This window comes from Phoca vitulina, unplaced genomic scaffold (genome assembly GCF_004348235.1).
Source record: "Phoca vitulina isolate PV1807 unplaced genomic scaffold, GSC_HSeal_1.0 scaffold27, whole genome shotgun sequence".
NCBI lineage: Eukaryota > Metazoa > Chordata > Mammalia > Carnivora > Phocidae > Phoca > Phoca vitulina.
In genome coordinates, this window is record NW_022589730.1 from 11,181,864 (window position 1) to 11,205,922 (window position 24,059).

The 24,059-nt window shown below is 34.7% G+C and overlaps 1 protein-coding gene across 3 annotated transcripts in view; it reads right to left on the reverse strand.

Annotated features, from left to right (window-relative positions):
- Positions 1 to 24,059, reverse strand: part of CDH7 (cadherin 7) — a 134,066-nt gene that overhangs the window by 53,763 nt on the left and 56,244 nt on the right. For all 3 annotated transcript variants that reach the window (XR_004301604.1, XM_032422647.1, XM_032422648.1), the window contains exons 4-6: positions 22,298 to 22,417; positions 15,257 to 15,424; positions 12,636 to 12,823 (exon numbers count right to left, since the gene is read on the reverse strand). Coding sequence is in view for 2 of the 3 variants with exons in the window: in XM_032422647.1 (XP_032278538.1) it covers positions 12,636 to 12,823; positions 15,257 to 15,424; positions 22,298 to 22,417 (476 nt within the window). In the remaining variant the exon portion in view is untranslated. The remainder of the gene's footprint in view (positions 1 to 12,635; positions 12,824 to 15,256; positions 15,425 to 22,297; positions 22,418 to 24,059) is intronic.

Below are 24,059 nucleotides of genomic sequence, written 5' to 3' on the forward strand. Positions count from 1 at the left end.
ATATTAACCTGTGTATTTTGTTCTTATATTACTTATAAAACTGACAAATAATGAGAGAAATCTTATTTTTATATAGTATGTGTCTCTGTATGACAGAAGGTGTCTTAAAAATCCTGTTTACCATCTCCTTTTAAATCAATTCAAAACCACAACCACTTTTAAGATATTCATTCAGCTCTATCAAAAGGGATAACAAGTATTTCTGTATTCAAGTAAAAGTTTGACTGGCATATGAAAGAAAAATTTAAAATTTACTGCACAAATGAATGCGATTATTTTATAGCAACTTTTTTAATGTGTCTAAAAGGCAACAACATGAGGTATAGACATCTGGATGCCACTGAGTCATAATGAAACACAGTATCATGCATGATGATTGGTTGCCTAAGAGCTATTATGAAAATAGAGCAATAAAAGAATTCGTATGAAAGGCTATGAATCAAGATTACAGACAAAAGAAATTGCTACACAAAATGATTTCCAGAGCAAATCAGAATCAACCAGACATCTACTTTTCAAAGAGGGGTGTGGTGTGATAGATAGGGTTGTTAAACACATTGAAGAGAAAGCTTTTGCAATAAAATTTTAATTCCTATTTCTCTCTTATTGACTTCTATCTAAGCAATACGTTCCAGAACCATTAGATTTAATGAACAAGGTTTTACTTGGGAAAAAAAAAAAAAAGTTTAACAACTGAGGAAACACAGAGTAAAAGGAAGGAGATAAAGGTAATGTCTAAATAGATTCTATCCAATATTGGAACTACATATCACTGGGGACTATATATAAGTGGAAATTAAACCAAATCATTCTTCACACTGTGGCCCACAATAGCAAGCAATAAAGGGTGAATAAGAACCCGGATTCAAATGGGAGTCACGCAGACCCAAGCCATTGACCCCACAGAGCCTTTCTGGGACCTGTAGAAGCTGTGCTTTCATCTGTCAAGTGACATGTATATCAGAGACACTGAGAGAAGAAGCTTGTTTGGTATATTATTTCCTAGACTATAAAATAGATCTGTTTACATTTTTGCCATCAGAGATGATGAACTGCAGGATTAAAAAAAAAAAAAAAAAAACTACAGAGAACAAACTGATGGTTAGCAGAGGGGAGGTGGGTGGGGATGGGTGAAATACGTGAAGGGGATGAGCCCTGAGTAATGCACAGAATCGTTGAATCACTACTGTGCACCTGAAACTAATATAACACTATGTTAACTATACTGGAATTAGAATAACACAATTAAAAAAATAAGCAGTATAACGAAGGCAGGGGTGAACAACCTTTTCCTGTAAGGAAATAATACTAAATAATTAGGCTTTGCAGGTTGTACATTCTCTGCCACCTATAAATGAATTAGTGTGGCCGTGTGCCAATAATGCTTCATTTACAGGCAATGAAACATAAATTCTATAGAACTTTCACATATCACACATTCGTCTTCCTTCCATTTTTCTCAATCATTTAAAAATATAAAACCATCCGTAGTCCTTGAGCTGTACAAAAACAGGCAGTTATTTGTCAACCCCGATCTAAGGAGCCCAAGATAATGAGCTTCTTTTTCCAGACTAGATGCTCACCCTTCTCCCTCCCATCCCTTTTACCACAATTGAAATGAACTATTCACTATAAGCAGCACACTTTGTGTCTTCCAGTTCATATCACCTGCTGGTCCTCCTTTCACATAATTTTGTCTTCCATTTGTCTTATTGAAATCTCATGGAGACCCACTATCACCTTCTTTATTAACGTTCCCATAATCCCCTTACCTAATGAATAGTAAAACTTCTTTATATGGAAAGCTAACCATAAACAGGAAGTTTTATACACATCTTTAACGTGCATTTAAAAAAGATGCAGGGCTGGTATTATTAATCGATGTGAAATCCAAACAGCAGAGAGTTCCAGTGAAAGTCCAAAGTTACATGTGTAGAGGGGAAAGACACACTATGTGAAGTCAAGGCCATGTCCACCCACCACCCATTTCCTTCCTGCTATAGAAAGCAGGATCCAAGAGTAACTAGGGTCTCTTATTATATGGCATTATCACATTTAGGCACCTGCCCACCTGACCAACCTTATAGGTTTGCTGTAGAGTATTCCTAAATTTAAAACACTTAGAACATCAACTGACACTGAGTAACTGCTGTATAAATATTCACTTTGTTACTATTATATTATTCTTAGTGCCATTACTTCCTGCTAGATTATAAGCAAATTAAATGAAAGTTAAAATCATGTCTTCCTCTTCTATGTTTCGCCCGTGACACTTAGGCCTACGTCTTCAGTAAAGTCAGTTTATAATATGATGGCTTGAATTAAAAAAAGCAAAAAAAAAACAAAAACAAAAAACAAAACCTATCATTAATAGCGGGGTCTGAATAGTTCCCCTGCCATTTTTAGCCTTTTCAAAAGTAAAACCTAAGTTAAAACATAATCTTGAGTCCATTTAATAAAATCACTGCACTGCATTTTTCTTTCTCCATATAGCTAGGCTTCTGGTCTACAGCCAAATGTGCTCTCATTAAGCTCAATGGCCTCCTTTTAGATCTTGCACTTTTGGGCAATGCTGGTGTTGATGTTTAGGAATTGATCCAAGTTAAACTCTTCTTTTGGAAATTGTTCATTCTGCTCTTCTTAACGTGGCATGGTACCAAGAGGGCTGATGAGAGAGAGAGAGAGAGAGTGTGCGCACATACACACATGTGCCTGTCTATATATTTAGTGTCTATGTTAAATGTTGATTTTGTACAAAAGCACTAAGACTGTTTGTCATTTTTAAAAACACTTCTTTTTCTAGAGATTCCAGCTGTCTTTTGGATCAAAGCATATTCTGTTGCTTTCAATATCTTCCCTCCTTGTTGATCAAACCAATATAAATCTTTTTTCCCCTAAGTAAATGGGCTTAAATGAGGCCATACCTATGGAAAAATAACCCTCAATCACAATTTTCCCTTCACAATTATTTTACTCTAAATAAATCTACTGTCCAGATCCTTAAAACTGACCTATAACCTTGAAAAAGGTCTCTCCGCAAGAATAATTTTGTACAAATACAATGATAAGAGTTCTAAAGTGACTCCCAGAAGTACTTTTCAAAAGCAAAAAATACCTTTATTATGGACAACTACTCTGCTGCCTTTGTTTTCTCCCTTCCCTGGGTTGTGCCGGAGAGTCTTAGTGTTTCCCCCCCTTGCCTGAATTTAGACAGGCTTCTTCCTGCTCTTGGCCCCTGACCTCCCCTTTCTTAGAGCAGTTAGTTTAGAAAACAGGTATTGTAAGTCCATTCTTTGCCCCTTTGAGATGGAAATTTTTTTAAAAGTTTCTTGACATTTTTACAGCCCAGGAATGTCTTCCTCAAGAAAAAGAGGGCACGTACTGCATGGAGCACTGGGTGTTATACGCAAACAATGAATCATGGAACACTACATCAAAAACTAATGATGTATGGTGATTAACATAATAGAATTAAAAAAACAAAAAACAAAAAACGGGGAGTCATTTCTTTGAAATGTCATCATCAAGGAAGATAGAGCCTCTAGTTGCTAGCTGCTGGGAGGGTAGGAGCCAACCTTCAGCCTGAGCCTTGCTCCAAGTTGTAAAACTACCTCCTGTCATGAAGATACAAGAAAATTTACTTTTCCTTTAGGTAAAGCCGATCAGCACATACAGATGCCCTATTATCCCCCCTATCCATCCACACTCTAGCTCTTAACTCGCCAGCCCTCTGTCTCACCTGACTTGAGTTTAGACTGAATTCTGGCCTCCTTCTCCTATTGCGATATCCTTGAAGTCTGTCTTATCCTGTTTAAATCTGTCCAGTGCAATTTTTGTTGACAGTTGCAAGTGATTTTACCATCTTCTGAAGCTTTTATTTGTCTTGAAAACTTTTGTGAATCATGAAACCTATATCCAGATTTGGGCAATAAGCTATTTTTATAGAGAATAAGAGAAGGGAAAGATATGTTCCAAACTGTAACATATATAAGATTCTATATTTGGATGCACCATGTTGACGCATTAAAAAAAAAATCTAGGGACAAACAAATCATCTAAAAAAGCAAAATAAGTATAAGCAAATTTGGAACAAGCAAAAAAAGATTACTGGGTACCTCCATGTCCAGTTTATATTTCTATGAGAGTCATTATTTTAACTTTTCAAAAAATTATACTTTAATGCAACTCTTTATCAGGGACTTGATACAAATACTCATATTTTGCAAACAGACTATTATCACTACACAGAAAGTATCTGGTGTTCTATAGGTAAATTAGGACCTTAACGAAGATATCAATAAATGCAGAAATGTTTAAGTCTGAAACATTATGTCAACATATTAAGAATAAAGTCAGGATACAAATATCAGGAATAATTATTTCCATTATCTAGCCACACAAGTGTCCTCTGGCTTCCATGAGTACTTAAATTAACATCTCTTAACCTAGATACTAGAAAAAAGCAATGAAGCAGATATAACACATCTCCATTTTCTAACTTAAAAAAATCGAAGACCATCAACTAAATGCATATATGTTTCAGATTTTTAGTTGAACTTATCTAAAAGAGGTAGAACCATAAACTGCTAAATGTATTCCCTATTAAAAATGCACATTTATATAGTCCTTCCCATTTGCATTCTACAAGTTTTACAATATTAATTTATTAACTGCTCACACTCATTGGTTCTCACAAGATAATACTGTAAGATAAGATAGCTCTTTTTTTTTTTTTTTTAAAGATTTTATTTATTTATTTGACAGAGAGAGACACAGCGAGAGAGGGAATACAAGCAGGGGGAGTGGGAGAGGGAGAAGCAGGCTTCCTGCTGAGCAGGGAGCCCCATGCGGGGCTCGATCCCAGGACCTGGAATCGTGACCTGAGCCGAAGGCAGACGCTTAACGACTGAGCCACCCAGGCGCTCCGATAAGATAGCTCTTAACCGATCTTTCTGACAAATCTGGAAACTGAGCCAAGCACAGACTGAGTTCCTTGCTCATAATCACACAGGGTGGCCCCAGTGTCTTTGTTCCCACAGAGTAAGAAAAAAAGATCAGAATGAATTGGAAGTATGAATCTGACAATCTAAAACAAAAAGAGTAGTAGTGAATCTCAAGATGATGACAAAGGAAGAAGGTGGGATAAACCATATAAAACTGATGTAGGAAATAAGCAGTCCATACTGCAGTGGTGAGAGAGAAATTGAGGGCTGTTATCACCAAAATGTCCACTGCCATCACATATTATTTCAACTTGAGCACAGAATGACTAAATCGGGAATTACCCAGATTCTTATCCATACCTAGTTAATTAATGTCTGGCTTTCTCTTTTATGTTCTGTTGTCAGGATTAGCTATTCCACTCACAGAAATGTTCGACTATGACTTCTGTGTTAATTTCCTACTCTTGCAGTAGCAAAACACCACAAATGTAGTGGCTTAAAAAAACATCCATTTATTGTTTTACCATTTTGGAGTTCAGAGGTCTAAATCAAGGTGTTGACAGGACTGTGTTCCTTCTTAAGGCTTCAGGGAAGAATCATTCCAGCTTCTAGGAGCCACATGTATTTTTGGCTCACAGCCCCTTCTTCCATCTTCCTCTGGTTCTGTTACCGCATCTCTTCTCTTGTGACTGAATCTTCCTGCATCCCTCATATAAGGACCTTGTGATTACACTGAGCCCAGTGAGATAATCCATGATAATCTCCCCATCTCAAGCTCCTTAACTTAATCACATCTGCAAAATTCCTTTTGTCATGTAAGGTAAACTACTCACAGATTCCAGAGATTAGGACATGGATATCTTTGGGATGGGGGAAGGAGGGCACACTCTTCTGTGTACCACAACCTCCTACTGTGAATTCAGTAGGCTTTTTTTTAATTATTATTTCATAAGCAGAAAATAGAAAACAAGGCTTGCAAATGACTATATTCCTGCCCAGCATCTAAAACGTGGTTCACACAACAGCTCAGGCAGAGGTCCCTATTTCCCAGCATGCACCATGACTAGACCCAGTGACTTCGTGTGGAAGGGTCTCACACATTTTCTGGCAGGCTGAATCCAGATTATGACCCAAAGCCAGTTTAGCTTATATTTTTCTTGGGAGCTTTTATCAAACAGCAGCAAACATTAATTTATTTTGATCCGCACAATTATTTTGTGAGTAACGCTGAAACAGGAGAAAAGACTATAGCATAAGTCAGCTGACCTGAGATTCTGTTCTTACTTTTGCCATTTCATATACGCGTAAACTGAAGACTTTTTAGTTTCTTCGGAGCACAGCTGGGACTCAAAATCTTTTTTTCTACTTTCCCAGCATCCACAGTATTGTACAGCTCCTCTCTTTTCATGTGTTTTTTTCACTCACTTCTCAAATCTGGCCTGGCCTCTCTCGCTTTGATGAATGTAATGTGGCAGCAGAGATTGATATCGGCTTCAAGAGATCCTATAGCTTCTGTTCTTGCCATTCATGGAACAAACCCAAGCTAGCAACTGGATGCTCTGAGACACATTTCTAGCCCCCCTTGGCTCAGCAGATGGACAGCCACCTCCCTAGAGGCACAGCCACCAAGATGACCATGTGTGAGCCTACCCAAGGCCAGCAGAAAAATCAGCCGGCTGAACCCCCACCAAATTGCTCACCCACAAAGTCATGATGTAAAGAAATAATGTTGTTTAAAGTGGTTCATTGCGGGGGTGATTTGTTAAGTAGCAATGAATAGTTGACACAGCTGTGGAGAGAAATAGAATAAAAGTCGGTGGCTTCGGGTTTTGATATGTGATGACAGCATATCCAGTGAAAATGAACCAAAATAGCCTTGAAATGCCCAGATGAAATAGTGAGAGAGAGGTCATATCTAGACATGTGAATTTCTTTGAATTCCAGGCCCTTGACTCTTCTAATCATTTCCTTATTGGTTTATATCCTGTCTTCATTATCTAAAATAGATTCCAGGAACCATCAGTTCCCCCCTCTACTGATAATATATGCAATTCCTTTTCTTTTATTTATCCGAATATATTTAAATTTTAAGTTTGCTTTGTTGATCAGTTATTTATAAACTCTCTTAAAATACCTCAGTCCTAAAAGGATAAAACAATTTCCCTTCTCTGAATCTTTCCCTGCCCTGCTAACTTAAATTTTTAGTTTCACCAAGTAATGTCTAAAGCATTCTTCCCCTCACTTTTTTATGTTTTTTAAGTAATCTCTGTGCCCAATGTGGGGCTTTAACTCATGACCATGAGATCAAGAATTGCATGCCCACCGACTGAGCCAGCCAGGCACCCCTTTCCCTTACTTTATATACATGCTTTAGTGATATTCTCGAGTGTCCCTTTAATTTTAATTATCATGCATATGATTATGCTTCCCAGGACCAAGTTCGTACTCGAGACCTCTGCCTGGAGCTGCTAATCCTTATTCATGACCTCCTAGATGTTATTACCCAGATATGACAGGCACCTCACATGTATTCCAAACCATATTAATCATCAGCACACCCCCATTCTAAAGGAATGACACAATTATTCATCCAGTTATTCATACTAGAAAGATTCAGTTTTGTCCTTAAATTCTCTCTCCAACTTTCTTATACAATCACTAAATCTTATCTCTTTCTTAAATATGTCTTTCTTGGAAGCCTACCCATTGAAACTAATTTAGGAAACAACACACAATGGAAAAAAAAGACAAGGAAAAAACTGTACATTATCTGTGACTTGTACTAAGCAAAAAAAAAAAAAAAAAGTGATGGGCTCACTGGAAAATGTCTTTGACATACACATATTCCGAGAACACTGCTCTGGTAACTGTCAACATCAAAGCAAACAGAAAATACTCATAAGCGAACATGGCCTTTGCCTCTTTGATCAAGACTGTCCTGTGTTGACATTTACATTACTATCAACTTCCTTCAAAGAGTGTCAATTTCTTATTTCCTTTTTAAGCCCCTAAATGTATCTCTAATCTTGGATTCAAACACTGCTAAATTTATACCTTAATAAGCAGATAGCCTATATATATGCATACATGAGCATAATGATTAAAATGATATAAGGATCTACTTAAATATACACAGGAACAATGGGTTGAATAAATTGGAAAATATAGTCTGAAATTCAGAAGTTAAATAAATTTGAGTTACTGTATTAATCTTATCACAGTCAGCCTTTAAAATTAAAATAATCCAAAATGTATGCCTTTTCCCAGTCCAATGAGAGAAATATCTTTGTTCTATTTTGAGAAATCTGCCTCTACAGCACCAGGATTAATTGAATTAAATCTTTTGAAAGAAAAATGTAATAAGAAGAAAAATAAATTGGAAATGTTTTCGGTTTGACACACCTCCACCACACATCAGCAGCATTTTGTGAAATGCTGAAATACATACTTGACTCTGGGAATTAGCTCCTCATTATTGCAAGTAGTAGACAAAGGACACATTTCAATAACAAAATAGTAAACCCCAGAGCTTAGAAATCCTCGTGGCAGAGTTGAAGGCTGAAGGGAAACTGTGTATTCTAACTCTTTCTCCCTCACAGTGAAAGGATGTGGGCCACCTTAGAAATGCTTCTACAGTGATGCTCTATTATTTGATGGCTTCGGCTTCATTCAGAATTTTTAAAGGTATGAATATAAGGAGATTATGAAGATAGCATAGAATCGGCCAGGAAAAGCTAAAATACGCTGTTTGACAGTGACAGCATGAGCCTCCAAACACCATCCATATGCCAGAGATGCATGTGTACTTACCTTCACAGGAAATGCATCTTGAAAATGCTCATTTTTTACTGTACTGTAACTCTAGAGTAATGTATTTTATAAAAGCAGAATCCCATATTTAATCCCTACTGAGGTCTTATATTGAAAACTGAAGTACATTAGACGAAAGATTCTCATATCTCAAAGGAAAAATAGGAAACTAAAGTTCCCGCATTGTAAATTATGATGCGAAAATGTAAGCAGAAAAAATTCTAGGTGGAAAGAAAGACAGTTTCACTCACATGGGATAATACTCAGGTTTACACTTTGTGAATTTGGAAGCCCTGTGTAATTGGTTGTAGAAGTTATTAAATCATTCATAAATGGCCAAAGCAGGAGCTTTAACTGTGAAACACTGTATTGTCGTCTTAATTTGAAACAGTATTTAAACTATATAATCATGTTTATAATTCTGTGATAATACCTATAAAAACCTTTAGCTTGGGGATTCCGCCTATTTGGTCATATTTATAAACATTTTCTATATAAGACATTGGAACAAAAATAACATAAGTGAAGGTTATCTTTCACAATTCTGTACTTATTTTTCTTTTTCTAACATATTTAAAAAAGACTGGTTTCTTGCTCTCTCTCTGCTCTGAAGTTCACTCTATGTAAAGTATAACATATGTAAATGTTTCAAAATATAATAACAGTTTGCTCAAACTGGAATAAATCTCATTATAACCATGACAGTGCATTGTTTATGACAAAGAAATGAACTGAAGTTTTATTATACTATAGAGTAGAGAGAAAATAAGTTCACATGATTATCAAGCATGGTCCACAGGTACAAAATACCCTACTTCCAAGAGAAATGGCGATATAAATAAACGGTGAAACTGTTATCCACATGTGAAATAATATTTAGAGACATTCACAATCATCAGAATACATTATGTCAACATCCTAGCAGTGCCTGGTTGTAAATGTTTTCCTATAGTTAGGAGAGACTAGAAAACCCATCAAAAAACGGGTCATTTTTTGGGACTGCCCATAGCATTCTACTGTATATCTGAATGAAAATTTTCAAATATTCTAAGAACAATGGAAGAATGCTTCATTTGTTTTCCTTCAGAATTTCTTGGTTCTAGTAAGAATGTCCTTGTGACTCAGATCAGAATTCCATTCTGGATTTCATAGATGATTCCACTATTCTATACAGAAAGAATACCAAATTTATGGAACCCATATATGCTTTTGCTGACTCCACTCACTGTAAGGAGCCTCTGGAAGCATTTTACCTGGAATGAAATACAGAACCTCATTTCACTGAAATTGTGACAAATAAAACTGAAAATCAAAATCCTGTCCTTGAGGACCATATGCAATTGTTAGTTCTGACAGAGGGAATCAGAAAATCTTAAGGATAGACCTTCTTCATTCTGAGAAACAACAACAACAAAACACTCTAAAGAGACTATTTTTTTTAAATGTTAAGCAAAAACACTCTTCTCAAGTAGAACTCAGGATCCTGTTGGCTTCATGATGGAAAAACACTTGGATGTGGGGTTAAAGACTGCCCTTATGAGGCTAGTGGACTACACTGCTTTAAGATGGAGGGTTTTCATGAGAGACTATGGACTCTGAGAAACAAACTGAGGGTTCTAGAGGGGAGGGGGGTTAGCCCAGTGATGGGTATTAAAGAGGGCACGTACTGAATGGAGCACTGGGTGTTATATGCAAACAATGAATCATGGAACACTACATCAAAAACTAATGATGTAGGGCGCCTGGGTGGCTCAGTTGGTTAAGCGACTGCCTTCGGCTCAGGTCGTGGTCCTGGAGTCCTGGGATCGAGTCCCGCATCGGGCTCCCTGCTTGGCAGGGGGTCTGCCTCTCCCTCTGACCCTCTTCCCTCTCGTGCTCTCTGTCTCTCATTCTCTCTCTCTCAAATAAATAAATAAAATCTTAAAAAAAAAAAAAAAAAAACTAAAAAGGTAAGTTAGGGGATTAAAAAAAAAAAAAAAAAAAAAGAAAAAAAAAGATGGAGGGTTTTAGGGGTAGTGGGCCAAGTATGGATATTCTATTTTTCATGAGTAGAAGCCACTTGCCTTGGATTGAAGATGAAAGTTTGTAACAACAGTTCTTATGAACTACAGCGAATCTACTCATTTTTAACTTACTTTTGTAGCTATCATTATTGAAAACTCTTGTTAATTCTAACAATCCTTCAGTAAATTCTTTTGGAATTTCTAAGCATATAACCTCATTAATGATTATTTTACTGCTTCATTTCAATTTGTTGTATCCCTCTCTCTTATTCCCTTAGTATAAGGTAGATTGCTTTCAATCTAGTTGGGCTAATAAAGTATTTTTGAATTTTGAACAGCAATTTAAAGAAAGGATGGATTTGAGAAGCTAGAAATAGGTTGTAAACTCAGGAGCTATTACAATAGTTTTGGAGTGAGCAATGATAACCAACCTTAGGATAATGCTAAAGAGAACAGAAAAAAACATATAGCCAAGAGCTATTATGGATCAAGGAGGAACAAGAAGCTAGAAATGATTTCAAAGCTTTAAACTTAAAAAAAAAAAAAAAAGTGTGTGATTTGACTGTGACCAGAATTAACAATTCCCTAAAACTTTAAAAAATAATATTAAGAAATTGAAGATAAATGTTATTACTGAACTAAATATATCAAATATATGTATTTGTGTATATGTTTCTTCAATGCTTTATGCTATGTGAAATGTATGGGTTCAGTAAAAATAATTTCAATATATATTTAAATTCTAGAATATGAACAGATTGATTTCAGATGAATCTTTGAAATCTTTGAGCAGCATTGTACCTTATTGCATTCCTTTTATTTTAGACAACAAAACATTTTGCCAACAGTTGGCCTATCCTAGTTATTAAAACTTTTTTACACAGATTGTCACCAGCTAAGCTAAAATAGCAGCTGTCCACTGGAAATAATTGCAGAAATGTTTTGCCCATTGGCCTGAAATCAAACATATGTTTTCCTGTTAACAACTAAAATATAACTTTCTTTATTGACATGTGTTAATTATTGAGGAGTGTTAATTACAGAGTTATACACCTGGATTGTCAGACTGACATAAGATACCATTATTTAGAGGATGGGGATTATCACATATTTTAATTTTTAGCATTTCAAATAGTTGAGAAAGTAAGACTATATTCTACAATAATTTTTTTTAACTTTTGTCTAAGATCATGTCTATACAAAGCAGAAGGAATAAATAGCTCATTTCCCCCCATATCTAATCAGTGTTGGGAGCTAATTTAAATATACCATGACAGAGTCTTTAGTTCGGATTATAGGGATTTTCTACCTCCTTTGCACTTATATTTAGGGGATTATGATAAGCTTCACAACTTTCCATGCTCTGTATGAATTCTTCAAACACTTCAATTAGTATAAACTGTAAAAAGGAATAATTGATAATGTAGCAAGTCTTCAACATTTTGGTTTCTATTTCTAACTTCGCACTGCTTTCACATATATGGACTGTCTGTCTAGTTTGCTAATAAAGACTTTTAGTTGATTTTAGGGGTTTCATGCCTGGAATAGTCAACAAAGAAACATACTCCTCTCTCCACATAGGTCATTTAAAACAGTACATTTGCCAATGTGCCTACTGTCAGTCATAACACAGCAGATAAGGGCTGTGGGATTGCTCAGAAGAGACCCGTTGGGGCATGTTTACAAATGTCCTTGAGGATTCTTTATGATTCTGACACCTAAAAATAAACGCAGAGCTTTTCTTCCTAAAGTTAAAATAATAACAGTTCCACATGGTCATTTACTTTGTCTAATACATTCTTCCATCAAAGCAAACATGGCTTCTTAGTATGGGCAGTGGTGTTACCTTCACGGAAAATAAAAATAAAGGAAATGTTACCTTCTGTATAGTGATGATTCCTTCCTGTGTGTCTTTGTCAACAGAAATCTTGAAAATTCCCAATCCGTCACCATCCACAATTTTGTATTCCATTTCAGCATTAGCTCCTATATCTGCATCAGCTGCTTTGATCCTGGCCACCACGGAGGCCACTGGCAATGACTCTGGGACGTTATACTGGTAAGACCCTGTGAAATTCACATCAAGAAGTGAACAAACTACATGGAAGCTAACCAATAAATACTTAACTATCTGGCTGCTTTGCATCATCTTTGCTTAGTTTGTTTTTATATTTTACTAAAAAAGATGTTAAGGCAATATGAGATAAATGACAAGTTTCATATAGACTCAAGAAATTTCTTGGTGATAATCTAAAATAATTTATACGTGACAGCAGAAACAGCCTGAGGAAGGCATGATAAGAGTCTCCATTCCTGTATTTCTAGTGGTGAGAAATAAGCAATTTTTAATAATAAAATAAATTTAAAATAATTATACATAAGATCAATATGTAACCATTGAATCTAAATAATTAAAATATAATAATATAAATATTAAAAAATAAAAACAGCATAGCTTAGGTTTCAAGTGGGCAAATACAAGCCTAAGTAATTCTGATTACTTATTGTTAGGATGTACATAACAGTGTCTTTTACTAAGAAAGTTTCAGACAACTGGACAAGGACATTGATGAAAAGACCACATTAGCCTTGTTTTAGCTCATAAATTTATCAGGAATGAGAGTTATCTCTGTGGGTTGTATGATTTGGGACACAAAGGCACAAGAGCAGAGGTGATATTATTTGAACAGAAGGAAAGAAAAGTAAAATAGAAAGAGAAGCTTTTTAACTTTCTTTTGTAAAAATTCCTCTTCACCATCCTGCAAGTCAAGAAAAAAACCAAAAAAACCAACAAAAAAACCACAGTTTGGAAAGCAGATGACCATGAATCATCCCTTCGAAACTAGAAAACTCCTCAGAACCATTTTTCTCTAATCATCTGTTTTTTCCTGTTTCCTCTACCTATTCCATTCCTTTCAGGTTGTTAAATGTGGTGTACTTTCACTTTCTTATGAAGAGAAAAGATTCTCTTCGAAGGAACTGAAGGGACCCCATTTTCAGCTCAGAATTACTATTGTTAGCAATTTTCTACATTTTGTGAACAGTCACTGATTAAAAAAAAAAATAATGACAAGATATGCTGATGACTTTTGAGTGACCCCTTTTACAGATCCAGAAGCATCCTTAGTAAAATCCAGAAATTTTAAGGATAGAATATTAACTACATATGGTAGAGAGAATCCCAGCAAAAATGAAAAACCTAATGACATACCCTTGGCTTCCCTCACTTTAATAAGTAGGAGAGTATCTAATATACGCTAGAAAACCTGTATTGTATCTTATCAAATCATGACAACTGAAATAATGAAAATTCTAAGTATCAATTCTTACCACTCTAGGCTAAAAAAAATAGTTAATTTTATTATGAGCCCAATATAATTACATTATTGTTTTGCTTATTCTACAACCTTCCTCTCCTCTCCCATTATAAGCTATCAAGGGCACGGTAAGGATGAGTTCATTTTTTATGAATGCTAAACTTAGAGTAAACTTTATTTTGTTAGGAAGTATTAAAATGTCTGTTGTATAACAATATCATATAATAATATTACATATTAAAATATGTAAAATAAAAATGAAACATCCAAAGACAGAGTATTTGCAGGAAAACACAGTGACTTTCATGTTTGCAGAGAAAGCTTCTTTGACATTGTTTGCTTCTAAGATCTGTTTTTGTAAGGGAGCTTCATTACTCATGTCTATCAAACAAACATTTTAGAGACATCAGAGTCTATACAATTTCCTTATTTTCCTGAGAATTGTAAAGAAATACCACATACACTTACAAAAGAAAAAAGAAAAACTAAAAGACAGTGAGATGAAATGCTTTTCTATAATCAAGACATTTCTACCTAGAATTCACCCCCCCCCCCCTTTTCTTGGCTAAGTCAAAAGCCACTTTGGTCATAGAAACTAAATTGAGGGCATGTGGTTTTCTGGTTCTTTGAATTGACTTCTTTAGAAACACTGAATGTTTGCACAAGAAAGAGATGATAGAACTGCTAAAGGAATGTTTAATGTGCATGAAGTGGTAAAAAAAAAAAAGTGTGGAGTAAAAAATGAAAAACTTTAGTGCTCTTCTATTTTTATCTTTAAAAATGAATCAATACTTTCGGTGTATAGAATGCATGAAATGTATCTGAAAGTTACAATTGGCAACAACCTTGTAATGTACAGAATGTGTACAAAGAATATCTTAGAATGAAAAGATGAATATATAAATAAACTTAATAACTGGTATTAAAAATGTGAACCAAAGAAAAACCATATTATATTGAAGACAGAAGTAATAAAGATATGATTGCCTCTTTTCATTTTCAATACCCTTATTATTCCACATTTCTGAATTAAAACCATGCCCCTGATAAAACAAAATTGTGGGAGAATGTAGTAAGATAATCACTTGCTAGAGAAGCATTTGGAAAAATTCCTTTTAAAAGACATTTTTATAGACTGGCAAGGAAAGTTAGGGCACTTGCAGCATTTAACAAAATAACTTACTTCGAGGAAAGCGAGGTGGGTTATCGTTGACATCAGTTAGGGTCACGGTGACTGATGTAGTTCCTGAGAGTCCTCCATTTTGACCAACCATATCCTTTGCCTGAATAACAAGCAAATACTGGTCTTTAGCCTCTCTATCCATGTTTGGAAGGGCGGTCTTGATGACTCCTGTAAAATTTCAAATCCCAGTAAAACGCATCATGAATCATTGCATTTATACTAGTGAAGAACACTGATATAGGTAGCAAGTCATTCCTGAGTTGTTGCCTTTTGTTGTTTTATTTTAAATAATCTTACTGCCTATTAAAGACCAAAGGGACATAATAGTTATATACAATATTACAAAACACAGAGAGTGCTGTAACATGGAAAAGCAGAGCTTCTCAATATTGGATAGAGAGGATTATCTTTCAGTTTTATGAAAATATGGTTCGGAAATACCAACTTATAAATAAATAACATGAATGTGAACTCCCCATCTAAAGTAATGGGCAGTAACCTGTGCAGGTACATGACAATGAAACTCTCCTTTTCTTCTCTTTCATCCTCTCTAACCACGTAATTCCCAGGTGATGTGAAATCAGTATAACCTTTCAGTTATGGTTCCTATTACCTCTCTTTGAGCAAAATGGCTGAAATAGTCTAAAAATTAAAAAATGAGAGTGATTTATGTTTAGTAAGAAAAACACCATTTCAAACTATGGCTATGGTTGTGGATTGTGGTTATGATGCAGGATGATCTTATGCTTTATCGAATGATCTGAGATAAAGTACTAAAGATGAGAATGACTATGTCAATATAAATCAGCAACACTGAAAACATTCATGTGTTTTGTTCTTGTTTCTAATCAATTGCATTGAATATTGATTACCCTTAAGGCTTCAGATATATGAGAAATTGATTTCAGAGTTTCATTTTGCTTGATGGGGAAGCTTGACAGAATAATCACTGGTATAGTAAATTAATTATTTTATAACTATTTAATTACTGCCTAAGTATATTAGGTAATAATATTTAATTATAGGATGAAATTTAGTTTAATGTTAAATGATATATATACCTAATATACTTAGTATATGTACATAGAGGTGATATCAAATAAAAATGTATTTAATATTGATCTATACAGGCCTTGAACTAGCAATATGAGGTCATCTTTACTAATTAAATATAAAGAGTTCAGAATCCTACTTAATTATTTCTTGCAATTTCATCTTTTCCAACAAAGACTATGTCCTACCTATCCACCTAGGACCATAGCTTGAAAGATGTCTAATCTTTTTTATTAAACAGATTCTAATTTTTATGGGGAAGTCAGGATTTAAATCCTCACTGACTCAGACCTGCAGAAGAAAAACTCTGGTATTAAGGACTTTTCAGAAGCAAAACAGCAAAACCGGGTTGCCTGATAGAGGATGGTTCTTCAGGAATAAAATAATTGCAAATAACTGTTTAATTTGGGATGAAGGTTCTTTCTTTCCTCATGTTTAGCATAAAAATGTTATATCCTTCCAATTTATAATTTTTTAAAAGCTGACAATTTAAATTGTTTAGAGATTTTATTTATTTATTTTTATTTTTTTTTAAAGATTTTATTTATTTATTCATTAGAGACAGAGAGAGAGAAGCAGAGGGAGAAGCAGGCTCCCAAGGAGCAGGGAGCCCGATGTGGGACTCGATCCCAGGACCCTGAGATCATGACCTGAGCCGAAGGCAGACGCTTAACCATCTGAGCCACCCAGGCGCCCGACAATTTAAATTGTTTAAAGGCTGATTATTCGATGTACACATGTAATAATGGTGTGCTATGTTATATATATTATGTGTTATATTTTATTTATAGCGTAGGTTATATTTCAGCACCAAACATAAGCCTAGGGGAAAGCATACGAGGCCTTCCCTATAATTCATAATATTCTACAGTTTGGTAACTGTTCTAGGGGTGGGAAACAGATGAGAAAAGCTTTTCAATAGCATAGGAAAAAATTAAGCAATTTGTTATTGGTTCACAAGATTCCAAGTTAAACAACACTCATCCTGTCTTAAGTAACTATACTTTTGTTTAGTCTGAGCACTAGCTATCAAACACAAACACACCTACACACTTCACACACATCAACAACACGTTAGTATTTTAAGTGTTTAAATTATGCTTCTTTGAGTTAGGACAGTTTTGTTTTGTTTTTAAACATTGACCACTTTTTCTTATCGGGCAGCGTTGCTACAAGCACAGCAAATACAGGGTCAGTTTAAGTAACTCCTTCCCTGAATTCTTTTTTATTTTTTTTTATTATGTTATGTTAATCACCACACATTACATCATTAGTTTTTGATGTAGCGTTCCATGATTCATTGTTTGCGTATAACACCCAGTGCTCCATGCAGAACGTGCCCTCTTTAATACCCTTCCCTGAATTCTTTTGGCCACCTACACACTGCTTATAGTTAATATGTGAAATATCAAGGAAACAAAAATCATTAGAAAGAGTCACAGACTAATCTGGTTTGGTGGATCAGCGTCTAACACATATTCTTCTTAGTGTCATAATGATTCCATGTGTATTTCATGTTTGTTCTTCAATACTTCTGTTAACTCTATAATATAATGAGTGCTGATCTCAGTAATAATGCTACTGAGCATAGTCTTTGTCTAAGAGTTCTGGGACTCACAATCTCTCTGTCTTTTTCCTTTCTTTTGTTTCAGATGTTAATCATCCTTTATTTGTAACTCCTTTTTTTAATAAATTGAGGATTGGCTCTCTTGAATATTTGATCATTAAGTGTATCATTAGATGACAAAATATTAATGAATTATGTTTAGAATCATTTCCTATTCATTTGGTTTATTTATTTATTTATTTTTTAACTTCTGTGCCTCTCTTATTTTTCCTCCCAATATCAATAGGTACAAGTGAGCTTACATCCTTGCACCTTTATAATGATGGAGAGAGGCCTTAATATTTCAACTAATCAGCAGGGAAAACACGGCAGCCTTATCCTCTCATGGTTTTGCTTGGTGACATTATTTTTTTAGGAAATACGTTATTAAGAAAGAAGTCTGGTAGTCAAAGTTATTCACTTATTTTTCACACTTCTAATTGTTTCTTTACAAGTGATCCTATAAATAGCACTTTTCCAAAGTAAAAATCATCACAAAGTTTTCAATGTAACCAGGTGGCAAAGGTAATTTCCAAATACCTCAAATATTAAACATATTTTTGACAAGAAGGAATAATTGGGAGAGAAATGAATTTAAATAAGGACATTCAAAAATAATAGATTTCCAGTCCCATGACTTTTGCGAGCTCTTTAAGTAAAACTGTCTACATTTGGAAAAGAGTTCTCATGCACTGGATTTGATTTGCACTTTGCTATATATTATGGAGAAACACATGTACAGCAAATTGCTAATGCTACATCTCTGAAGTAGTAAAGGCCAGTTTTGTCTAGCCAGATCCCTACAGTTCTGTTAGATTTTCATGGAAGACAACATTATTTAATTTCAATATCAGCCATTTTAAGCCACTTATGATGAGAAGAATATTTCCTGTAGCTCTTTAGGAAAGAGATTAGCTCAGATTTTAAGCTTCCTGAATAATAATTTTTCTATAGATGTATCATCTGACCCAATAACCCAGAACTTTCCATTTATTTATAATCTGTGGTCACAAAAAGTACTGTGCATATGAAACAAATTCATTATCACTATTGCTCAACAACTCTCTGATTTTTAGTCTGGGAATAAATTTTTAGATGATTCTTTAATTTCCTAACAGCCACTGATGATTTTTTTAAAGCATATTTTCTTACCGTGAAACTTCTTAAGAATGTATATATGTATTAAATGTAACAGATAAGAGCTGGTTCTGAAATCCACCCCAGTTTAAGGAACCAAACAATCACCGAGGCCTGATATCTACACACTCAGATCTTGGACTGGTCCACATGACCCAGGTAACACACGGCTATGGGGCTTCATGCCATGTGGATCTGAGACACATTAGATGTACATGGTGAATCCTTCCTATTAGTTTATACTTCTTTCTAAATTTTGCATCTAAGCTGTGTTTATATTTGGTTTGTCTCCCTGTAAGTGAAGCATATAATAGAACCATAAAAAGTCAGAGGAGAACCAATGATAGCAAATATGGAAGCTTCTAGAACACTAAAGTTTCAGAGTTGGCATCAAATGAAGAGTCCCTGAAGAAGGGACTCTTGTAATGTCTGAGAGGACATCCTCAGCAAGCCCGACAGGAGTGAGGGTCCTCCACACCATGAGCCATTCCACAGAATGGAATGCATTTGAAGGGCATATTTGGGGGGTGGGGCTTTGTTATGACAGTATTACTTACATAAAATTATGACATAACAAGTGGGTATGTAATATATGATGCAGGTATTGTATAGTCATACCTCTTATGTTCAAGAAGGAACTCCTAAATGACAAGTGGTGTTTTATCATTCAATCCATTTTTCAGGGCCAGCTTCATGGCCATGTGACCTGTGAAGGGTCACAGGTCCCATGCTTGGTTTCTTGTTCTGTTGATAAATTCTTAAAATCCTATTAATTTTAGAAGACAGGGCCTGCATTTCCATTTTGAGCTGCAAATTATGTAGCCAGTCCTGCCATATATCAAATAGACTGAAACACGGGGTCTATTCGCTTGCAGGTTACAGAGTAGATGGACACCTTAGAATAACCAACCACCAGCCTCCCAGCAGTTTGTGGTCATTATGGAGATAGGTGGTGGGATTCTCCGCAGTCCTTTTAATGTTGCCTTATCATGCTTCTAGTGCCATTCTGTTTGCTTATTAGAGCAAACTGTTAGCATTGGCTTTTGCAGCTACTCACATTCTTGTCTTACGGATGGAGAAATAAAGGTGGAAAATACAGTTACCCTCTGGTCATTTGTGCTGTGGGTAGTGATACGTGTGTAATACGTGACTGGAGCTTGTAGCCGTGCTAGGTTCATGATGTATGATTAATAAATGGTAATGGGTATTATTAATATTAGGAAAAAAAAATCAGAAGTTAAACTTATAGAAATGCACCTAACAGCGATTCCCTGTGCCTGTTTTTACAAAATCTTGACTTAGCATATTTTCAGTATTTTTCCTACCAAAAATTTTACTTTCTTTTTAAAAACTCTTAGATTCAAAGATTAAGAAATTCATGTGATTCCTCACATAGATAAAAATCAGACTTACACCAACTATGAAGACTAAGTCAAACTTGATTCACAGATATCCACGCCCTTAAGGATTGAAAACTTCTCATTTTTATGAAAAAAATAGGTGTTATTTTTTTGCAAACAATACACTACCCATATTATAAATTAACAGAAGACAAAAATTCCCAGGATATCTCTGCACTAATGACTCTAGAAAGAGAAGTCCCAATGATTACTATAATTACGTATGAAAAACTCTAAACCAAACAAAATTAAACCTCTTCATCTCCTACAATACACAATCCTTGAGATTCTGAAATTAGAATTAATTTGAAATACTAATAATGTGATCCCATGACATAGACTATTGTCCACTTGCTCAATCAGAGACCCTCCCTCCACAGGACTTCAGAAAAAAACGATCATCTTACCACAAAGCTAAAATCACAAGCCAATCATTAGTACCAGCAAAATATTTAACCCTAGGGATTAGTGTGTGCTATTTCTGGAGAGGTTATATAATGCAGGAGTGTATAATTTGTGAGCAAATTGTCAGAAACTTGTCAATGTCTTTGTAGGCTGTAAAGAGTAAATTTATAAGGGAATGGGTGGGTGTTTGAATTTAGGCTTTTCAGATCTCTCATTAAATCAACCACAAGCACACGTTCTACATTCATAGGATTCATATCATAAATCGAATACTTTTGTTTACTTCTCCTTCAATACTTGCTTAATCAGAACTTTTTATTCTCTGTTAGACTTTCCAGGTGGCTTCCAGACTCTACCACTATATTAGTATAAAATATGCAAAGCAATCTCTGTAAAAACTCTAACGGTGAAGTAGGATTGAATTTATTTTTCCGTTCATGCACATTACAACTATCATTTTCAAAACACACTTAAAATATTTATCCTCCACAGTGATTTGAAAATGAATTAATATTACCATTTATATGGAAAACAGCCTAAGTACCATTAAAATAATCATTTAGGGTCACAGGTACTATCCAATAGTCATAAACTTGGCTGTTTGAAGAATAGTTTTCTTCATGATAAAGATAAAATTGTTACAATATGGAGAAATTTTGGATTTCATGGTGAAGAAGACCAGTGGCATAAACCACCCATCTCCACACTCACCCCTCCTCCCTCCACCCAGAGCCAGAAAAGCAGACTAGATAAAATGTTATTTTATGACCACGACAACACTGCCCCAAATTAGGGTCTTACTTAATGTAAACTATTTCAGCTTAAAAGCAAAACAGAACATCTAGCCAACCAATCACATATTCTATCCAGGCAGTCAGAAAACTCATAAAAAATGTTTTTTTCCTTCTAAAATTAAAAAAAAAAAATCACTTAATTTAGTTTTTGATTTAGCAGATCATCATCCTCATTATTACGTTTAAACTAATTCTCCTGAGTAAACCAGACTCTGAAAGGATAAGCTGAACCTACTACCTCTCCTACTGCAGGGCAGGGAGGTTTTTGCTCGAGATTTAAACTTAACTGTGTGTGATTCCTACGTGAATTAGTTAAAGAAAGCAAGATAAAAAGAAAACAATGTAAATTGCTTTCTTATATAGTCAGGGCATAGCAGCTGAAATACTTTTTTTTTTTTTTTTTTAACACGGAATACTTTAATTTTGGTAGAAATTCTACTAACTGCAATAAAATAGTCTTGGAAGATGCTAATGCCTGTATAAATTATATGCTGATTATTACCCCAGTTCACATATTGAGAGAAGCACAATAGCAATGTAGTGTCTGTTTCCAGTGCCAACTGTATCGAATAAAAATAACTAATATTAACTCTGTGCCAAGATATAAATGATGACATTACAAGAAGAGTCGCATTTCAACGTTTACCTGTCTTTGGTTCCACTGAGAAGTATGGCTGTCCTTGCAGAATACTGTAGACCACTCGGGCGCTGTTGCCGTACGTAGGATCATCAGCATCCGTTGCTGTTACTTGTACCACTGAGGTCCCTACATGCCAATCCAAAAACCAATGCATTTAAAACTTCCAAATGCCACAAAACAGAATGATTCACAAAATGCTGAACATGCTACATTTGTTTTTAATTTTCTTTTTTCATGTTTCAAGGCATGTGAAAAATTGACGTATTTTTCGTAAAAGACAAACCCAAAATGAAGATAAATGCTAATTAAGCCCTCAGAAAGATTTAAGGGATACAAAAATATGTTAGCAAAAAAAATAATAATAATAAGATTGATGATGCACATTAGGAGGATACTCAGAATTGGAAGGGACTCAAATTTTAGGTATCTCATCCATCAGGGTCAGGTAACAAGTTTTTATCAAAAGCAATCTCTATAAGTCTCAATTACTGTCCAGAAGGCAGTGTGACAAGTAACAGCATCTTGACACCCAAGTCACTGAGGGGATCTCACTATTATAGCTGAGCAGAGCCAGACAGAAAATGAAATGTCATTAACTGAATAAAGAATATCTGATGGATCCACTTAACTGAATATTAGGGGCATGCTTTCAGGAATAGTTTTAGTTTTCGTTTGAGTCTATGAATTGATTTAAAAATAAAAGCATTCAATGAAAATTTACACCACCACCCCCAAAGGAGAAACAAGTATGGCAACTTTAAAAATTGCATTATTAGTTGTTTTTCTATATTTCATGTGATAGAATGTCCTATGGCTTCTGCATTTATTATGTATTCACTTATTCCACACGGAAAGCATTTACTGTGATGTGTTCTTTTTATTTCCATTTGAAGCAGAATCTTAAAAATGTTAGCCACATTTACTTAGTTTACATATTTATGCACACGCTATTTTATCATTTATGTCCATTGATGGGAATGGAACAAGTCTCTTTCTTTTTGTATTCTTCTAAGGTTTTAATTTGTTTCTAATAATTTATTGAAAATATTTTTAATCAAATATCTCATCGATATATTTCTAAAGAGATTTCCCTAAGTCCTTTAAATAAGTCATTAGTGTCCATCTTGTTACAAATCTATTGTCTTTTCAACACTATGATTTTCCTTACCAATCCCATTTTCTTTAAAAGTGGGTGCATGTTATGAAGCTATGTATAGAGCACTGTTTTTTAAATTCTGATTTTTTTTTTTTTAATTTGACAGAGTTAGTTGATTGTGCCCTGCAGATGCCTGGTAGGACCAAACAGCAAATAATGCATATTAAAAATAGTTTTAAAAATTAAATTTTGATTCTTTTAAAATATTAAAATTAATGGCATTGATATTCTCTATTTTCTCCACAATGCACCATCTTTACAGAAATATTTACTCTGGTGACATGCTCAAGTATTGATTTCCTACTTCATTTGAAAAGGAAAGTGCCTTAAAATAATCAAAACTACTTTAGAAAATTTGGTTGTATATAATTTTTTCTAAAGTGTTCACTAAGAAATTTACTTTATATATACATATACATACACACACACACAACACACATATTTTTAAAAAAACTTCAAATTGTCCCTGCTTATCTATGCTCTTCTGGAAATGAATGAACTATCCTAAGGGTTTATTAGTGTGTTTTCAATCTTGAGGTTAGCATCCAATGGAAAACACAGCCCTGAATATTAAACACTGAATGCTTTTGTTGTATATGCTGTACTACTTAG